At 40.4% G+C, this 21,029-nt stretch overlaps 1 protein-coding gene across 3 annotated transcripts in view; it reads right to left on the reverse strand.

The window, feature by feature from the left end:
• Nucleotides 1-21,029, reverse strand: part of DOCK4 (dedicator of cytokinesis 4) — a 490,817-nt gene that overhangs the window by 107,036 nt on the left and 362,752 nt on the right. For all 3 annotated transcript variants that reach the window (XR_014266607.1, XM_082472224.1, XM_082472223.1), the window contains exons 24-25: nt 10,669-10,796; nt 8,220-8,354 (exon numbers count right to left, since the gene is read on the reverse strand). Coding sequence is in view for 2 of the 3 variants with exons in the window: in XM_082472224.1 (XP_082328350.1) it covers nt 8,220-8,354; nt 10,669-10,796 (263 nt within the window). In the remaining variant the exon portion in view is untranslated. The remainder of the gene's footprint in view (nt 1-8,219; nt 8,355-10,668; nt 10,797-21,029) is intronic.

Below are 21,029 nucleotides of genomic sequence, written 5' to 3' on the forward strand. Positions count from 1 at the left end.
TACTGTATGATTCCATTCATATAAAAATCTAGAAAATGCAAACTTATCTATGGTAACAGAAAGTAGGTCAGTGGTTGCCTGGGGATGAGGTAATGAAGAGGGGCAAGAAGGAGGGAATACAAACAAGCACAAAGAAACTTGAGAGAGTAATAGACATGTTCATTATCTGGATGGTGATGAAGGTTCACAGGTATATATATTATGTCAAAATTTTATCAAACTGTAGACTTTAAACACATGCAATTTTTTGCATGTCAATTATATCTCTACACTTGAAAAAATAAGACATTATGACAATATTATCATTTATGGAATGGCACTACATGTAAGTTGCTGTATTTTGATTATATTATCAAGTTTATCCCTCACTAGAGCCTTGTTGGGTGGACACTATTAACTTAACGTTACAGTGAGATCTGTTAAAGTTAATAACATATTTATCCCACGTTCCACAGTCAGAAAATGGTGAAGCTGGGGTGTTAACCTAGGTATCTCTGGCTCTTCTTCCTGCTGCTCAGACTGATTTATTTTATTGAGGAAATATAACTGAGCTTGGGGGTTATATTTCAAATACAAATAGGTATATAAGAATCTGTCTGTTGATCACCAATGTCTGTACCTTTTAGCCTCTCTTATGTCTTGACATGAAAATGTAAATCTAGTTGGCAGAAATGCATTCAATGTTTCATCTCTTAGTTTTTCTACATCCTATCTACACTGTCTCCAATGCAGCTACTAGATCAATATTCTTAGAATATTTATTTCAACATACATTCTGTGAATAGTGAAATATCTTAAATGACATTATTTTTAATAATTTTAGTAATAATAAAAATTATTCAAAAGTGAATAGACTTTCATTAAATCTTTACAGTCACCATACCTAGGAGAATACCTCTTTGAATCCATATTATTACCTATTTATATCTGTCACATCTGGTTTAGGCCCAATGCAAACAACTTGTCATCCTGATATCTAATCTTGGCATATTTAAGACATGTCGTCAATCCCAATATTTACTGTACAATGTCATTTTATTTATTCACTTCATCAATTTAGGAACTCCAAGAACATTTAACCCTGTTAAGAGGCCTAGACGTCCAATATTTTAATGACATATTTTTTACCCGTAATGTAACTTTGTTTTTAAGAGATTTTTAAGTGTCTACATGAAAACCCTAGACTCACAATTTGTTAAAAAGAATAAATAAAAAACCACTGTTGGCCAAGATTCACTTCATTTTAGTGTTGGAACTTTTTTATGTACGAATCACCGTCAGAAAGAACTCTATGCTATAGAGGCTTGCATCCATTTTACAACTAGATTGAGCATACTGGGCATTTCCACCAATAACTGTGAATAAGATTATTAGACGGCTACAACAGTCTTCCAGAAACCTTCTATTATACATACCCTCAATTTTCCCCAGAAACATCTCACAGAATTCTCCTGCCTTCTTCTCCTTCCCCCAACCACAGCCCATGGTGCACAAAAACTTTCAACAAATGCAGAGTATGTCTCAGACGTGGCTCCTGCTGAACTAGAGTCACCTGCACTATAAATGGTGCTGAGCAGAATTATGCGCAAAGAAAAGAAGCATTTATCACTTGTAAGGAACTCAGGAGCCCAATTAGTTTGAGGGTGTGAACAAACAGCCATATACGCCTCTTTATAAAACCTGCTTCCACATACAATTCGATGTTTGAAAGGAACCGATTACAATGGTGCTGGTTTTTTTTTTTTCCAGCTAGAGTATTTTAAAGCTAAAAGACCAGTTGGTAGAAGAACAAAAAGTACAATCCTTTTAGATAGTAAAAATAAGGCTACTATTACCTGGAATTATGACAATAGCGGAAGCCGGTCGTCCTGTTGGTGTTACTGGGAGGCAGGGTGACAGCCGTGGTACTCACAGAGAGCTGAGACACTTCACCACGACACACTGTGGGACCGACCTTTACCTACATTATGTCTGCTTATTGGGGGCACTTTTTCTGTAAAGACTGAAGAGTGCTCAGTGTAGGACTGCCATGTAAACACTCCCTATTCAGAAAGCCTGTTCTCGGGCTTCCCTGGTGGCGCAGCGGTTGAGAATCTGCCTGCCAATGCAGGGGACACGGGTTCGAGCCCTGGTCTGGGAAGATCCCACATGCCGCGGAGCAACTGGGCCCGTGAGCCACAGTTACTGAGCCTGCGTGTCTGGAGCCTGTGCTCCGCAACAAGAGAGGCCGCGATAGTGAGAGGCCCGCGCACCGCGATGAAGAGTGGCCCCCGCTTGCCACAACTAGAGAAAGCCCTCGCACAGAAATGAAGACCCAACACGGCCAAAAATAAATAAATAAATTAAATTAAATTAAAAAAAAAAAAAAGAAAGCCTATTCTCTAAATAAGAGAAAATGATGAAGAAATTAGACAGGTCTTCAGTGCCCAGAGGAAATGACCTTGTCAACGACCAGAACATATTTCTCACCATAGAATTCGTTATAATGTAAGCGTTCTTTACAGGAAACTGCCCTGTTTGCTATAAAAGCAGGAAGCCCCTTTTCTTGTCACTTTAGCAAAGCTATAATGTAACTAACTTTTAAACCAGGGACCTCCATGCTCTCCTCATCTCCAGCCCAAGCACACATTTCAAATCTTTTAATCACACAATACCTTGCCTAACTTGTCAGTTCTTTCCGTACATCAAAGAAGTAGAAATGAAGAATAAGTAATTAACAGATGACCAGATCTCTTCCCTAGCTTTCCCTTCAGTAATCTCCCGAACAGAACGTGTGACCAAACTGTATGAACAAGATAACATCCAGAGGAAGATCACAAGGGAGTTGACAAGCCTGCACACATTGGGGATGGCAATGACTCTGACCCCCATCTCAATGATGAACTGAGATTACTACCCTGTTTCCCTTTAAAACCTTTCATGGCTGAGCAGAATCTTCGCAGGTGGTTTTTGAGGGATGCTGAGTCCACCATCTCCCCAGATTGCCGGCATTCTGATTAAAGCCACCTTTCTTTTCTATACTTGTGAGTATGTAATTGATTTTGGTTAATTCGGTAACAATAACAACAACAACATAGGTATTACTTCTGCAATAATAATAATAATATTACGGACCACTGTTGCTACCACAATTACTAATGGCTAAAAGGTACTGATACTGTTTAAACACTTTTACAGATTTGATGAAACCCTCACACTAACTTTGAGATAAGTACAATTATTTTCTCTATTTTAAAGGCAAAGAAACAGAAGCTAAAGATACTAGGTAACTTGCCCAAGAGCATGCGTAGTTAATCAAAGGGAAGAGTAGGATTCAAACCAGGTCTGCCTGAGGACTCAAAAAAAAAAAAAAAAAAAAGAGCCTTAAAGCATAAAATCTAAGGTGCCAAACAATTTAAGTGCGCGTTTTCTCGCAAACTTCATCCCACATACCTAGAGAGAGCTTGGTTTTTCACACGGCAAGGGGCACAACATAGCTACGTGGGGGAAGGTTTCACTTTATGTGATTTTCCTAAAATTGTAGCACACCGGACGATCAAATCCATCCACGAGCTTCACGCATTGCCTTCTCAAGTCTCTTAATTTGCACTGATTATTACACTGTGAAGCCCTACAGGCCATGCATGTCCCAGAGAAATCTGGCAGTTTCAACCCTGCCTATGGATACAAAGAAGTTTGAAAAAGTGTTCTAGCTTTTGACCTCGGGCAGTCTTTGACCACATGGAGCATTTCCTATGATTTTGTTTGCTCTGCCATTATAATTTTAGAATTGTGTTCGAGCTGTATTGCCAGGAAGCAGTTGAAATGTTACCATCAAAACCAAAATGAAGGAGCCTTTCTTCTGCTTTTGGGAAGACGGAGTATATATGTTTTTCCCAATTCCTCCTGCCAAGTACAACTAAAACCCCTCCATTATATATAAAACAAACAGAAGATGACTCTGGAAAATGGAAAGAAAAGACTGGCTAGAGACCCTGGACCCAAGGAAGGACATAGTGCTGAGTTCTCTGGGTTTTCTTTTTGCCTCATATATCCCACCCCTGGAGCTAAAGAAGCTGGCCGTCTTGAAACACCAACTACTGCAACGAAAATCCCCCCCTCAAAAGCCTATTCTCTTGGGCCAAAGGATCAGGAAATGGGCAGTTTAAGAAGAAAAAACTTTTAGCAGTCATTGCTCTACTGCAGCTGAATTCCGCAAAACACTTTGGCCTTTCTCACACCTGCAAAAGCCAAATGGGGAGCCAAGACTTCCACCCTCACAAGGCTGTGATGAGGCACCCAACATCTCTCTCCAGAGTGGAGAGCAAGATAGGGAGCAGGTACTTTCAGTGAAGACAATGCGAGGAACCTGGACTTCTACCTCCATCTGGCCATAATGAATTGGCACCCAACCCCTTACCCTGCCAAGTCGCGTGACATAAAGCCACCTGAAACAGGTTTAAATAAGATCCAGAGTCTTATAATACAAAAATGTCCAGATTTCAACTGAAAATCACTCATCATACCCAAAACCAAGATATAAAATTGAATGAAAAAAGACAAGAGATGTCAACACTGAGATGATAGAGACGTTAAAATTAACTGACATAACTAATACAAAAATCAACTCAAAATGGTTCATGGACTTAAATGTAATATAGAAAACTATAACACTTTTTAGGAAAAAAGAACTAGGAGAGAACCTTCACGACAGGGCTAGACAAAAAGAGTTCTTCAACTTGACATCAAAAGCATGATCTGTAAAAGGAAAAATTTGATAAATTGGGCTTCATTGAAATGAAACACTTTTGCTCTACAAAAGACCCTGTTAAAAGGATGAAAAAAACAAGCTACAGAGTGGGAGAAAATATTTGTAAACCACATACTCAATGAAGGACAAGTATCTAGAATATATACAGAACTCTCAAAACTCAAGAGGAAAAAGCAATCCAATTAGAAAATGGGAAAATGACATAAAAAGACATCCCACTGAAGGGGATATATAGATGGCAAATAAGTATGTGAAAGATGTTCAGCATCATCAGCCATTAGGGAAATGCAATTCCAAACCATGATAAGATCTCACTACCTACCTGTCAGAACGCCCCCATCCCCTCTCCACTCTTCAAAGTGAAAACACCAAATGCTGACTATGGTGTTGAGAAATTGGATCATTCATCATACACTGTGCATATGATAATGGAAAGTGATACAGCCACTAGGGAAAACAGGCCATCTATTACAAAACTAAATATGCAACAACCATACAATTCAGCAGTCATACTCTTGGGAGTATTTATCCTGGAGAAATGAAGATTTATGCTTAGATAAAAACTTGCACACAAATGTTTATAGTAGCTTTGTTAGTAACAGCCAAATTCTGGAAACAACCAAGATGGCCTTCAATGGGGATAGTTAAACACACTGTGGTACATCCATACCATGAAAACTACTGGCTAAGAAAAAGGAACAAATTATATATATATACACACACACAATGACCTGGATGAATCTCTAGACGATTATGCTGATTAAAAAAAAAACAAAAATAAACAAATGGGACCTAATGAAACTTAAAAGCTTTTGCACAGCAAAGGAAACCATAAACAAGACCAAAAGACAACCCTCAGAATGGGAGAAAATATTTGCAAATGAAGCAACTGACAAAGGATTAATCTCCAAGATTTACAAGCAGCTCATGCAGCTCAATAACAAAAAAACAAACAACCCAATCCAAAAATGGGCAGAAGACCTAAATAGACATTTCTCCAAAGAAGATATACAGATGGCCAACAGACACATGAAAGAATGCTCAACATCCTTAATCATTAGAGAAATGCAAATCAAAACTACAATGAGATATCATCTCACACTGGTCAGAATGGTCATCATCAAAAAATCTAGAAAAAATAAATGCTGGAGAGGGTGTGGAGAAAAGGGAACACTCTTGCACTGTTGGTGGGAATGTAAATTGATACAGCCACTATGGAGAACAGTATGGAGGTTCCTTAAAAAACTAAAAATAGAACTACCATACGACCCAGCAATCCCACTACTGGGCATATACCCTGAGAAAACCATAGTTCAAAAAGAGTCATGTACCAAAATGTTCATTGCAGTTCTATTTACAATAGCCAGGACATGGAAGCAACCAAAGTGTCCATCATCGGATGAATGGATAAAGACGATGTGGCACATATATACAATGGAATATTACTCAGCCATAAAAAGAAATGAAATGGAGGTATTTGTAATGAGGTGGATGGAGTTAGAGTCTGTCATACAGAGTGAAGTAAGTCAGAAAGAGAAAAACAAATACAGTATGCTAACACATATATATGGAATCTAAGGAAAAAAAAAAAAAAAAGGACATGAAGAACCTAGTGGCAAGATGGGAATAAAGACACAGACCTACTAAAGAATGGACTTGAGGATATGGGGAGGGGGAGGGGTGAGAAAAAAAAAAGCCAATCACAAAAGGTTATATACTGTATGATTCTATTTGTACATTTTTTTAAATTAATTTTTTAAATTGAAGTAGAGTTGATTTACATTGTTGTGCCAATCTCTGCTGTACAGTGAAGTGACTCAAATACAACATTCTTAAAATGACAAAATTATAGAAATGGAGAATAGATTTTGTGGTTGCCAGGCTTAAGAAGGAGGTGAAGATGGGAGGGAAGTGAGGTTGGCTGTAAAAGGGCAAGATGGGGGATTCTTGGGGTGATGGAAATATTCTGCACCTTGGTTGCATTAATGTCAATAGCCTAGTTGTGATACTGTTCTATAGTTCGATAAGAGGTTACCACTGGGGAGACTAGAGAAAAGGCACATGGAATATCTATGTTATTTTTCGCAACTGCATATGACTCTACAATTATTGCAAAATAAAAAGTTCAGAAAAACATGAAAAGACAGAACAAAAAAATTCAAAACAAAACCCCCCAAACTTTCAAACCCATAACGAACTCCAGCGGTTTTCAGGAAAAAAAACGACGTTTTGAGCATTTACTATGAACCAAATAATTGCTAAATACACAAAGCCAACCCTATGAGGTAGGTAGCATTTTACACATGAAATTCCACCAGACCATGAGAAATTAACTGCTTGTTCTTTTCTTTTAATGAGGCAGTACAGCTATTACACATATTAGGAAGTTTTTCATACTCTCTTTAACCTTAGTTTGTTAAAAGAAAGAGTTTAACTTTACTTCCCAAACCCAGGGCTTGGCAGGAGGAATCAGGTAAATCTTAGCTCTGAAAGCAGAGAAAATAAAATTCAATGCAAGATGGCCATCCTTAAACATTCAACTTTGGCAGGAGAGCCAGGGTGGACTTTTTATTTTTTTAAGTAAAAACAAAAATTATTTTCATCAGGGGCTAGGCAAACATTCTTAAGACAGGGGTTCTATAATGCACAATTTGTAAAAATAATGGTAAAAGGCTGACATTTTTGTAAATAATTTATGTGTGAAAACTATAGCATCTACTGCCATTTTTGCAAATGGTATTTGGAAGAATGTTCTTAATCAGACCTAAAAAAAAAAAAATGTTTGGTCAATTGAACGTGAGTTTTAAATAGAAATCAATTTATGTACCAATCCATCCATCTACGTATATCTCTCTCTCGCTCTCCACACACACGTATAAATATATACACAAACTATCACATAAATTATGTCTCAATATTTCTTATAAATCATGTTATATTAGATTCATAATAGTGGAGCTTGAAGACATCTTAGAGGTTACCAAGTCAAACTTTCTCAATTCATAGCTGAGGAAACTGAGCCCCCCTCACCCCACCCCAAATTAAGATTCTTACTAGTCATAGTGAGAAAATCAGAATCAGAATTCAGGACCCCCAGCTGCTATTTCTCTATTTCACTATTCTCACTTCCCCAAGCAATTCGATGGATGAAAAAAAAGAATGATAAGTTATCAAGAAGACTGGGGATTTAGAACCAGGTTAACTTAAATTGGGCAAAGTGAAAATAAACTGGGCCAATCTGGGCTTTCTGTAATTAAAAATATCTTAATCCAAGATCTTTTAACAAGCATGCATCTTACTCTCATCCCCTGGTAAAATCAAGGTAAACTCATATACGTTTGAAATGAACATAGATCAACCTCCCAAGGCCAGATTCCCCAGATTCTTACAGCAACCCACCCTCAAAGCAACTGAGGCTTTGACAAGCACAACTATGCTGTTTGGTGTGCCATTTGCTTTATGGCCTTACCGTGACATCCTGGAACTGGAGACGCATGGTGGAGCCGGACGGCTGCGGTCGACTGGTGATCTCCAGTATGGTCCTCAGCAGAATGTCCAGCAGGCTGGCCACTATCACGTCTATTTCCTCCAGCACAGACTTTTCCTTAAGAAAAAAAATAATGTGTTCAGGAAATGGTGGCTTAAGGTATATACTAATCTCTCTTTACTGGAAAAGGGGAAAAAGCACATTTCCAAATATAGAATCAAAGAGTCAGGGAACTCGAGAGCTTGAAAGACCTGGACCTCCCCTAACTCACCTAAGTGAATGACCTTCGTTTATAGAAAACAAAGGGCACGGAGATGTTAACAGCTTATCCAAGAGCATGCAACTCCACTGTGCAGTGGGTACCTGAGATACAAGTAAAATGATGGGGCGATGTTCTGGAAAGCACCCCAGACTAATTCAGAACACCAGCTATGTCACTAACATGGTGTGTGTCCCTGTGCAAGTCAGTTTGCCTTTCTGGGCCTGATTCTTCACTAAACGTCCCTCTTGGTTTTAAGAGTCTATAATTTTTTGATTTCAGTTTGTGCTTACATTTACTCTTCTCATCACTGGAATTGCACAGGTCATTTTCCAAAACTCTATTTTAAGTGCAAATGACTATTTCTATAAAAATGATTTTTTAAAATCCCTACATGTAAAGGTTAGCAAACAGCATTCGGTCTGGGTGAATACTGTTAGTTACAGACTGGACTTAATGTCATTGGTCATGGTGGGACTGCTTCCCCAAAGCAAAATTAGTACTATCTAAGCCCCCAGGACTTGAGAGAGAAACGCAAATTGCTCTGCACTGACTGTATGTAGCAGATTTGAGTTATTATACCTGCACCAGACGAAGCACTATGATTACAAATACTTTGTGTACCAAGGAGATTGCCTTTGCAAAGAAAACTTTTAGAAAGTGTGAGTTTAAAAGAGCTTTTTGGCTAGGATTTTATGATAAACTTTCTTACACGTGTAAGAAAACTACTAAGGATTTTCCCCCAGAGCAGAGTTTCTGCTCTGAATTCCTTATCAGATAAGTACAAAAATTGACTGCAACTTTAACACTGAAATGGGAGAAAAAAAAAAAATCACCTCTACTATCACCTGATGTTTTCAGTTTTCCCCAGTGAACTTTTGAACTTACTTTTAACTCTGAGCAATTAGAGTTAGCAAAAGCATTCTAACTAGGCCCAGCATAGCTATGCTTTATTCAATTGGGTGTATAAAAATCAATGGTCCTTCCCATGCAGGTGTCTCATACCATACTTTATTTTTTTCAATTAATTTTTATTGGAGTATAGTTGCTTTACAATGTTGTGTTAGTTTCTACTGTATAGCAAAATGAATCAGTTATACCTATACATATATCCCCTCTTTTTTAGATTTCCTTCCCATTTAGGTCATCACAGTGTATTAAGTAGAGTTCCCTGTGCTATCGTACTACACTTTTAGACACAGAGCTTCTGGCCTTTTTCTCTCAAGGGCCAACTCTGTTCCCACAGCACTGGGGCCCTATCTCCACCACTTCCACTGGAAGCCCATGCCAGCTGACTGCTGAGATCTTCAGAAGGTGATCGTAAGTCAGAGGAACAAAAATGGGGAAACTGTAGCATAGCAGTAAAAGGGAGACAAAGAAACGAATCTTAGCACTCACTGCCAAACCCTGCTTTGCAAAGGTTGTTACAGATGAGGCTGCTTAGTGAACAGATGCAGATTGACAGAACTGAATAGGGCATACTTCATATGTTGACTTCACGTCAGACCCCTGAGCCATGAACATGCATACTCCGAGTTGCCCCCATTTATAAGCAAGCATGTGGTTTTTCTCTATTGACATTGCATTGTCTAATGCAATTGTATTGCCTCCAGAGTCAGGAACATGACAGGAATTTCCTAAAGCCATAACAATTGAGTGATTACTGTGGTAACAATTGAGTGATTACTGTCGGGTGAGTAACGGTTGTGGTGCAAGATACCCCCAGCCTCCTGAGGCTCTCCTTTGCTTTCTCTGTATCCACGGGGCTGGGCCCAAGGCCCACAGCCAAGCTTGGACCATCATCATGCAATCTTCCACATAATGGGCCCAAACAGGCTGTCTTTGCAAGCAATAATTTATTCTCGCCACAGAGCATTCATCAAGATTAAAGACACATGTGGGAGGCTTTGAGATTTCTAATTTTTCTCATTGGGTATTCAGTTCTTTCTTGAAATACAAGTTTAGGAAACCCAGGTTATTTGGGGTTACAGCGATCCCACAAGGTTAAAAAAAAATTCCTTTAGAAGAAAAGTAAAAAGTCCAACGCAGCTGGAAATAAAAGTGAGAGTCTCAAAGGATGACTCTTTGGTGTGGTTTATCTGAAGACTTTTAAAATTTTATTTCCAGAAGCCATTTGATGGGAACTACACCTTATAACCTGTATTTACTTACTGAGCTATTTTTCTTGATGAGACAAAATACGTTGCTAAGGATCCGAGCGCACATGATCAGGTCCTTCTGTTCTTGCAAGTGCATGTGGAGGTGATGTAACACGACAGGTAAGAGAATGTACCGGGAATCTGGAGGGAGAAGAAGCATTAGTTTTGCATGGAAGAGTCCCGTGCAAACCTCGTGCAAATCCTTATCTACTCTTTAATCTAATTTTAATTGCTAAATTATTAATACATGTAGTTATAAAGGTACTAGTTCTACAAGGTTGATATTGAAAAACAGTAGTCTCTTCCCCAACCCATGATTCCTGCACTTGCGAGACCTTTGACTCTTTTATTGAAATAGGTGTTTTTTTGTTTTTTTGGTTTTTTTACTTCCCAATACCTAAATGGCATGCTTCTCTTGCGATTTCCAGATTTTTCTTTGAAATGGATCATCTACTGAATTCCTACTATGGTAGATGAGAATTTAGTTTTTTCACCCCCTTTTCTTCTCCCCAGCCTCTCAAAAGAGTTGTATACAATTTCTGGCTAAATTAACACTTTGCGTTGCTGTTATCCTGATTTCCAACCCTTTGTCCAAGATCAGATTTTTTTTAAAAAAATTATTTATTTAATTATTTATTTATTTATGGCTGTGTTGGGTCTTCGTTTCTGTGCGAGGGCTTTCTCTAGTTGCGGCAAGCAGGGGCCACTCTTCATCGCGGTGCACGGGCCTCTCACTATCGCGGCCTCTCTTATTGCGGAGCACAGGCTCCAGACGCGCAGGCTCAGTAGTTGTGGCTCACGGGCCCAGTTGCTCCGCGGCATGTGGGATCTTCCCAGACCAGGGCTCGAACCCATGTCCCCTGCATTGGCAGGCGGATTCTCAACCACTGCGCCACCAGGGAAACCCCAAGATCAGATTTTTGTTGTTGTATTTTTGTTTTTTTCTCTCTGAAAGCTTTCAGGAAATTATTCTTGGTAATTCAAAATTTCATGACTATATGACTTGCCTTGACTCTTTAAATCTATAAACCCATGTCCTTCAGTGCTGGGAACTTGCCTTGAATTATTTCTAGGATTATTTCCTTCCCACTATTTCTTCCGTCCTCTGGAACTCTGACTACATTCACGTCATGAATCTCTTCAGCTGCCTTCTACTTTTCTTGAATATTTTTTCATCTTTTGTCTAAAATTCTGGGCAATTTCCTTACTTTACCTTCCAACCCCTCTATTCAATTTTCTTATTTACACTATCATATATTTAATCTCCAAGAGTCCTTCTCATTTCCAAGTCCAGTGTTGTGGCCGTACAACCTGTGCACTCACACAGATCCCTGTGCCCACAAAGGCCCCACGCTTGTGTGGACGAAAAATTGCTTCTCGCCATCTGCCTCTACAAGGATGAAGTCACTAGCTACTGCAGTCACTGATCTTCAGCACACCCTGAAAGGAGTTCAGGGTGGAGATCAGGAATGAAGCATTCTGTGGTCTGGGAAAAACTGGCAGAACAGGCCTTCAGAGAGTTAGATATTTTTCAGAAGATTTTAGGAGCCCAATTTCCTACATCTTCTCGTATCTAGAAAAGCACTAAAATCATTAACAGAGACATCTGCTTCATGACGAGAAGCCACCTTCTGCCAAAATGTGTGCTTGACTACACACATCCCCCCTCGCCCGCCAAAATCACATATATATACTGACCTCCCCTGCTACCTTCAGAGCAGTTCCTCAGAGCTATCTGGGAGGCTATCTCCTGGGCTATGGTCCTCATTTTTGCCCCAAATAAAACTTAACTCACAGCTCTGGGGTTGTGCGTTTTTGTTTTTGTTTTTTTTTCAGTCGACACTTGGTGTAATGCTCTGCTGCAGCCATCATGAAATTCTTAATAATTTTCAAACAAGAGGTGTTGCATTTTCATTATGCAGCCATTCGTCTTTATTTCTCTGAATGATCTCTTTATAGCTTCCCATTCTTGTTTCATGGATATACTATCTTCTCTCTCTGGGGAAATCAGAGACAACTTTTTGATTTTTTTTTCCTCCCTTAATTATCTTTGTCTTTCAAGTTCTTTTTGTTTGTTTGTTTTTTCCTTTTGGCCTCTGCCTTTCACATTAGAGGTTTTTCTCCAGTATTTGGTGATCTTTTACTGTCCATTCATCTTTTCAAGTGAGGTACTGAAATGCTAACTGGGAAAAAAAAAATACCTGTGTGCCTAGGTAAGCTCGTGGACTGATGAGGCTTCACCACAGGGAGGAGAGACATGCAGATGTTTCATCAGGGGACCCCCAAATTTCAAAATCTGAGATGTCTGCTCTTGGGCTGGTCAGTTTCTCCAGAGAGAAATCTGCTAATCTCCTCTCTGGGGAGCATGAACCCATCATTTTCTGGGTAATGTGGAATTAAGACAGTAAGTGGCTGGTGGGGAAGTGGCTGGTAGGGGTCCCTCTGTTTAATCTGCTTACTGAGGCCCTGTTTACAGTGTGGAGCCTCACCCCGCAAATTTAGCATTGTCTGATTCTTCTGAATCCAGGCATGTCTCATTCGCTTACTCTAGAGAGTAAACTTTCCATTTTTTGCTAAAATAGAGGAGGGATTGAGGTAGGGTGGGGTGGGATACTAAATATTCCTTCTAAAGGTTTTAAAAATTTCTAGCACCCTTAATCTTCAGAGATACCTCATATTTTCAATTCCTGATCCTTTCTGATACCATCCTGAGTTTTCTGCAATTCTGTGGTACTAAACTAGTTTGTTTCTTGGTTCTGCCCCAACCCCATAAACCTGTCTGTGTTTCAGCCTTCTCTTGTCTGCTGTCAGACTTTGTAAAAACTGTTGATATCTCTTATGTGTTGTCATCTCCTCTCCCACTCTCCTGAACTTGTGAGATTCCATATTTTTTAAAAATTCCTTTACTGACCATAGATACAAAACCACAATTCAAAAGTTTAGCAAATCAATGCCAGCAATATATAAAATAAGTATTACTTCAGGACCAGATGAGGTTTATCTTAAAAGCAAGGTTTGTTTAACATCTAAAGCTCATATTCATATACTTCCATCAGGGAAGAAAGATAAATAGAGTTGATTTCCTCTTAGGCATGGTAGTTCATTCCTAAAAAGTCACTGGGAACAGTGAAATGGCGAAAAGGGAATCAGTTCTCCTAGAGGAAATATATAGGTACTTGTGCATACCTCACAGAGATTACAATCTGAAATCCTAAAATCAACTCATCAAGGTAGATTCTATTTTCTTTATTTTACAAAAGAGAAAACGAGGTTCAGAAGTGTGAAGCGACCTGCCTGAGGGAGCCCCACTAACAGGGATAAGAGTTGGGAATTAAACTGGCCCCAGAGCTGGAGCTTCCTGCCCTCTGCCGCCTCTGCTCTCTGCTCATCCCCACGTGAGTGGAAATGGAAGCAGAGCATCGCCTTGCTGGACCTCAGCTGGGAATGTGCGCATCCCGGAACTCAAGTGCTCACCACTCTGCGTGTGCCCATGAATGAACATAAAAGTGCCACAGTACTGATTCGGGGGCTACAAATAAGTTTCAGTGAGTCAGTCTGCGAATAATGGACACATGTGTCAATCCTCCCTTAAATGGAAGTCTTATCTCGATCTCTAACTTGGCATTAGTATTTGAAATAGTAAGGCGATAGTAATCTAAAAATTGACTTATGCAGTATATATTTCAATCTTTTGAAAAAGTAACAGTGAATACGTTTATTGTCCTGAAGGTTTATTTTTCAACATGATGTCATGAGCACAAAATTAGTGCCTACCGGGGGCCCATAATGGGCATATTATTTACGGGATGTGTACTTACAAATGCCCCAGCCCCTGTCCTGCTCTGCTTGATTTTCTAAAAGATGTCATCTGTGCAACAATTCAAATGGATTAATTTTGGTTTATAAAAAACCATGTGTCTTATAAAGAGTTTGCATAAATTATAATTCCACTTCACTCATTCAAGGAAAACTGGATAATCTAAATAACTCTATACCTATTAAAGAAACTGAACTTGCTGTTAAAAGCCTGCAAGGAGAATTCTAGACTCAGGTGGCTTCTATGAACTCTATGAAGCACTTATTGGAAGAAAGCGTATCAAGTCTACACAAATCCTCCCAGAAAATAGAATAAACAGGGAATACAACTAACTCATTTTATGAGGCCAGCACTATCTATGCCGAAATTAGCCAAAGACATTACAAGACAAAACTACAGATTTGACATTTCTCATCAACATAGATGCAAAAATCCTTATAAAATTTTAAAATAACACACACACACACACACACAATGATTAAATAGGATTTATCCTGGGAATGCAAATTGATTTAACATTTGAAAGTCAATCAATCAATGTAATTTACCATATTAGCAGTAGATGTAGGAAAAATGTGCAAAATTCAGCATCCATTAATGATAAAAGCTGTCAGGAAGATAAGAATAGAAGGTAATTTTCTCAAATTGATAAAGGGCATTAATGAAATGCCTACCATTAGCTAACATAATAATAGTAGAAGATTGAATGAATGCTTTCTCCTTAAGATCAAAAATAAGGCAAGGATGGCCAATTTCACCTACTCAGTTTAACAATGCACTGGATTCCTAGCCAATAAAATAAGGTATATCCATAGGTGAAAAAGTATATGACCCTGTATCCTAATGAAAATCATAAGAAATGCAAACAAAGTATTCACGATTTGGAAAGTGCCTTCATCAGCATTTGCCTGACTTCTCTTACTGTCTTCTTCATTTATTTTAGGAGTGAGGTTAGAAGTCTCATATTTCTTTTAACACCTGCCACCAGGCTACCAACACAAGGAGGTGTGGCCTTAGGTTCACCATCCAAACAAACCACATAAGGCACAGGCACACTTCACTTTAAAAAAACGAACACAGAGTATTAAAACCCAAACTTGTAAAATAATTCATTGCAGGCTTCCTTTCAACAGGAAGCGTGACCGGGGAACTTAAATACTTATTTACAAATCAATTACTTGAGAAAAAGAACCAAGAAAAGGAAACTGAAAGCTTAAATGACAGGAGTCATTGTCTAGTGGTGTTTAATTAGAAAGGAAGATAAAGCTTATCTGATATGTTCTTGCAGCCAGTGGGATTTGATTTCTAAAAATTCAATTTGCAGCCAACTGTTAAGAAAATCTCTACTGCCAAAAAAGTAAGTAAGGTAGACAAATAATTCATGTGTGGTGTGTAGATTTGCTGCTTCTCCATTACTAGGGCAATATCAGCCAATGCACAGGATAGAATGGGTGGGTAAATGCCAAACAAGCTGACTGGCTAAAATGCTAATTCTTACCTTTAAAAGAAAATACCTGGATTCGTCAAGAAGGCTCAAAGGAAAAAGAAGGGACTTCCCTGGTGGCGCAGTGGTTTAGAATCCGCGTGCCAATGCAGGGGACACGGGTTCGAGCCCTGGTCTGGGAAGATCCCACATGCCACGGAGCGACTGAGCCCATGCGCCACAACTACTGAGCCTGTGCTCTAGAGCCCGCGAGCCACAACTACTGAGCCCGCGTTCCTAGAGCCTGTGCTCCACAACAAGAGAAGCCACCACAGTGAGAAGCCAGCACACCACATTGAAGAGTAGCCCCGGCTCGCTGCAACTAGAGAAAGCCCGGGCGCAGCAACGAAGAACCAACGCAGCCAAAAAATAATTAATTAATTAATTAATTAAAAAAAGAAAAAAGAAAACCCATAGTTGAACAAATACTGACTTCCTAAACATTTAAAAACAGTTATCTGTTATACAGGTTCTATCCTTGAAAGGGTCAAAACACTCATATTATGTATCTCATATAAAGCTCACTGCATTGCGTCTCACTTTTTGTTTTGCCTGTACACACTTGAGTGGATAAAGCCAGCTCCTGATAGCAATTTCCAGTGGGTGTGGGGCTAGGAAGGAGGAGAAGCAGCTAAAAAATGCTGATGAATTTCCTCCTTGCGGTTAATTTCGAGGAAAGTCATCATCTTTGCCTCCTCTATCAACAAAGCTTTAGACAACAATCCCTGTAGTCATCTGTCCCCACAGGAGTGGGGTCTGTGAGTCCTGTGGTGGCATGCAGGGTTGCTGGCCACTCTCCACAAACTGTCCCAGCGTGGGCTGGACATCAGCAAGGACACTTAAGCAGCTGCTCTGTGGCAGCCTCAGGACGCAGAGATGGTAAACCAGGTGGGCAAGAGGTCAAGCTGTGGCACAGCTTTGCATGTAGCAGAGCTGCTGGCTGCAGGGAAGCACCAGCCGCATAGGAAACGCTGAAATCAGAGCTGGGTTAGGTCTTTGTGATCAAAGCCACCAGGAATTGAACTGCCAGTGTTACAGAGAGCAACAAAACCTGCAAACAAGCCCTTCAGACATTAGAGGACAGACAACATTCAGAATGGAAAGGATCACAGATGACTTAGGGGCTACATGCCATGCAGACAAAGTCAGGATCACAGAGGAAAACAAATTACAGGGCTAAGGATGATCTCTCTGTGTGATTCTTACCCAGTGGATTCAATCCCCCTCCCACACCCCGCACCTAAAGCAAAATCCTAAGGAATGCAAAGTTTCCATCAGTGGGAAAGTGCCTTTATCTGTGTTCGCCTGTCTTCTCTTAGTGATTTCTTGATTTCTTTTGGGAGTGAGGTTAGAAGTCTCGTATTTCTTTTAATGCCTGCCACAGGGCTACCAGCACAATGAGGTCTGGCCTTAGGTGTACTTTTTACTTTTGTCAACTGTGCTCTGCTCCTGGTCTGGGACTCCAGCACTGAACACTGTTCTGTTGTCATATTCATGCTCAACCTTAGCTCAAAAGTTGCTTTTGTAATAAGACTTTCCTTCTTTAACGCACATCATTTATTCAATAGCTATCGCTGCTCCATCCTGATCCCTAGCCATGACCCAGTACACAGTATTCATGAAACGTTTATCAAGCAACTATTATGTACCAGGCACTGTTACGGAAGCTAAGATAGAACTGTCATCAAGATAAATATAGCCCCTGCTCTCTGAGGCTTTCCTTCTGGGATGAGGGTAGGAGACAGACATTAAACAACTAAATCACCAATTCTTTAGTTATTACAGATGTGTTAGGTGATCCAAGAAGTAAAAAGCCAAAGAATGAGAGTAATAATGGGGTGGGCAAGGCAGATAGCAGATTTCTTGAGAAATGAAGAGTTCAACTGAGCCCTGAAGGGTGCATGGGGGTCAACTAGGTTCAGAAAGGAAGAGAAGAAAGTGGGTTCCAAGCAGACTGAAGAAATATGGAGATGGGACCAGGCAGGTGGGCCGGGCCAGATCACAAGGCCTGGAGTGTGTCCTCAAAACAGAATAAAACAACTGGGATGTGAATAAAGGAACTGGGTGGGAGTGACATCATCTGGTATGAGTTTCTGAAAGGGAACTCTGGCTATACAGATGGACAGGAGAAAGGAGATATGGGGAAAAAGTATAGAAACCACTGAGGCAGGTCAGAGCAGGTGACAGTTTGCATGGAGAAGTGGGAGTGGGAGCGGGGAGAAATGGCTGGGCAAGGGAGACACTGTGGAGGCCCAAGAGCGGTGGTGGTGGTAGGTGGGGACGATGGGCAAAGGGAGAAGAGGGCTTCAGGAACGACTCTGAGGTCTCTAGGTGGATAGTGTTGCCACACAGACTGTATCGTAATTTGCTACATTACTTGCAACCTAATACCTGGAATGGGGTCTGCTCACAATAAACATTTGTTGAATGAATGAATGAGCTCCACCATGAGTTCTCCTGGATCTGACAGGCAACTGAAATGGACCTGACATTTCTGTGTTCGTGTTTTAACCCAGCTTACATGGCAAGTAAGGAGGTTGCACATCACATTATCACACTCCAGTCTGCAGCGACCCCACGTGCTGGCACTCGCCCTGGGCGCCCAGGAGAAAGCAGCTATTCCTAACACCATACTTCAACGCAAACCACGGCAGCTGCTTGTGGCACTGGAAACAAGACACACACCCCGGCTCCACTCCCCACCCCGCCCCCGGAAATCTGTGCCTATGTGATTGAGTGACAGATGAGAAATGAAAAGATAGGGGTTCACCCTTTCCCCAGAAACGTGCTTGCTCATTCAATCAGTATTGAAGAGATCAGAAACAAGGTCAGAGAACAAAGTTGAAATTGGATGGTGAGTAGCCCAAAATATGTACATTTACCTTCATTTTCAAATGCCACAGATAAAACTTAGGGTCGGCTACGATTTTGGTGATGCATATTTTTCATCTTAAGTTCTGTGTTCAGAGTGACGCATTACCTAAAACTCCTAATTTTATCTTTTTCTCTTCTAGGGAAAGATGTGGAAATTCTTTTCCAAGAAGCCCCTTTCTAAGTACTTCTTTAAGAACCTGCACCTTAACATGGTTTTAACTAATATATACACCTTAAAAATTTTATGTGTGCAAATCTTTAATAAAAGCCAAGAATAGAGGCTGAACAACTATGAAAACTATGAAACTCTCTGCAAGTGCTTTCAGAGCTCCCTGACGGTGGAGGCCACCCAGAAAGGCCTTCGCTCCTAAGTTTTTCCACTTTGAGCAAGGGGACCTGGGGGAAAACACAGATAAGGGCAGCGAGGAGGGAGTGGATGAAGGAATTGAGACTAGAGGGGGCAAAACACTAAGGATATTTTAACAAAGGCTTTCTTGAGGTCTCAGGGGATTTTTCAAAAAAAAAAACAAAACTATTTTTATATTGGCTAACCAACATGAAATCTACATTAAAAAAACTGAGGTCTTTACACTTCTTCCAGTGGTCCTGCATTATCATTCTACTTCTAGGGAAAAAGAGCAGCCCTTATTCATGCAACTCTGCTCATCTTTATAAGGCCCATCTACTACAGCGCAAGCTCTGGCTAATAGAAAAGCTTTAAGCAAATGGCATTCTCAAAAGTGAAAGAAATTTAATCACTTGCAGTGAGAGAAGTCAATACTCAACTATGCTTTAACTATAGTTCTAAGAAATAAAAGCTACCAGGCACCCGTCAACTGTAGTAATATTTCCTTCTTAAAGTTGTCAAATTAATAGATAAACAATCACACATCCTTCCTTTATATTATGGCCTAAAATGGGAGGTGGAATGGGGAGGTGGAGGCATTCATTCCCCGAATAAACTGTAAAAATAGTCTAATAGTCCACTTTCCTCCCTCTCTCCTTTACTTTCATTGCAGCCTTGTATCAAATCCACAAAAGAGCTAACAGGGACCGAGGAGTTGCTGGTGAAAAGGAAAAAAAAATGACTTTTGGCTGCTTTCTTAAGAAATCCCTACCCTAAGAAATCTGATTCTTTATTTTGTAGGAAAAGAAAGTAGCATCGTCATGTTTCTCGTCATTACACACTGAGCGCACTTATGCTCACCTCTATTATCTGCGCTTAGGTTTGCCTGATAAACTGCTCAATTATCCCAAAGCAGAAATGTATATGACTTTTTCTTAGCAAGCAAATAGCGCAGCAATGACTGCAGACCTCTGCTGAACAATTCAAGCGCCAAGCAATGGAGCCCAGTGCAAATCTGATGCAAAGCCACCGTCCCCCAGAGCCTGACCTTGCTGTCTGAGAAGACTCAGCGCCTGCCCTCTCTCTCCCATTGCTCAAACCATCCCTCTGTTCCCGCTCTCCACACTTCCCTGCCCCGACCTCTATACTTCAAATCTACTCTTCTTGCCATTGCTAAAGCTGTCTTCTCCAACATCACTGAGACCTCTTCCTGGCCTTCAAAAAACAGGAAGAGTAGAATTGTGGGGAAAAAGGGAGAAGTCAGTTGTTCAACTTTTATACCTTAAGTACGTCTGACTGGACCCCACGTGATTCAGACATCAAATAACAACCTGCTTAAATTCCAAATCTGAGCTAAGTCTTTCAGGTCTGGCCAGATGCCCTAGACTCTCACCTTGAGGGTGCAGCTCAAAGGGGTTGATTCAGTCCTGCCTGGCTGTGGAATGCCTCCAGCCCCGAGGCTGCCCCTTGGCCCTTAACTCAAGATGGCTTGAACCTTCCTATCGCTTTTTTCATTCCCTTCTGTGGTGCTGACCTTGTATTCTGTATGTATTAATTTCTAATCTAAGCTCAACTAGAGGTATCCTGCAGCCATGCTGCTTCCTGTGTGTGTCTCCTCCACTTTTTTTCTCCTTGGGATTTGTGATGGTTACTTTTATATGTCAATTTGACTGTGCCATGGGAGCCCAGATGTTTGGTTAAACATTATCTTGGGTGTGTCTGTGTGAGTGTTTCTGGATGAGAATAACATGTGATTTGGTAGACAAAGTAAAGCAGATTGTCCTCCCCAATGTGGGTGAGCTTCATCTAATCCGTTGAAGCCCTGAATACAAGAAAAGGTGGAGTAAGGGGGGG

Source organism: Balaenoptera physalus (genome assembly GCF_965194825.1).
Source record: "Balaenoptera physalus genome assembly, chromosome: 8".
Taxonomy (NCBI): domain Eukaryota; kingdom Metazoa; phylum Chordata; class Mammalia; order Artiodactyla; family Balaenopteridae; genus Balaenoptera; species Balaenoptera physalus.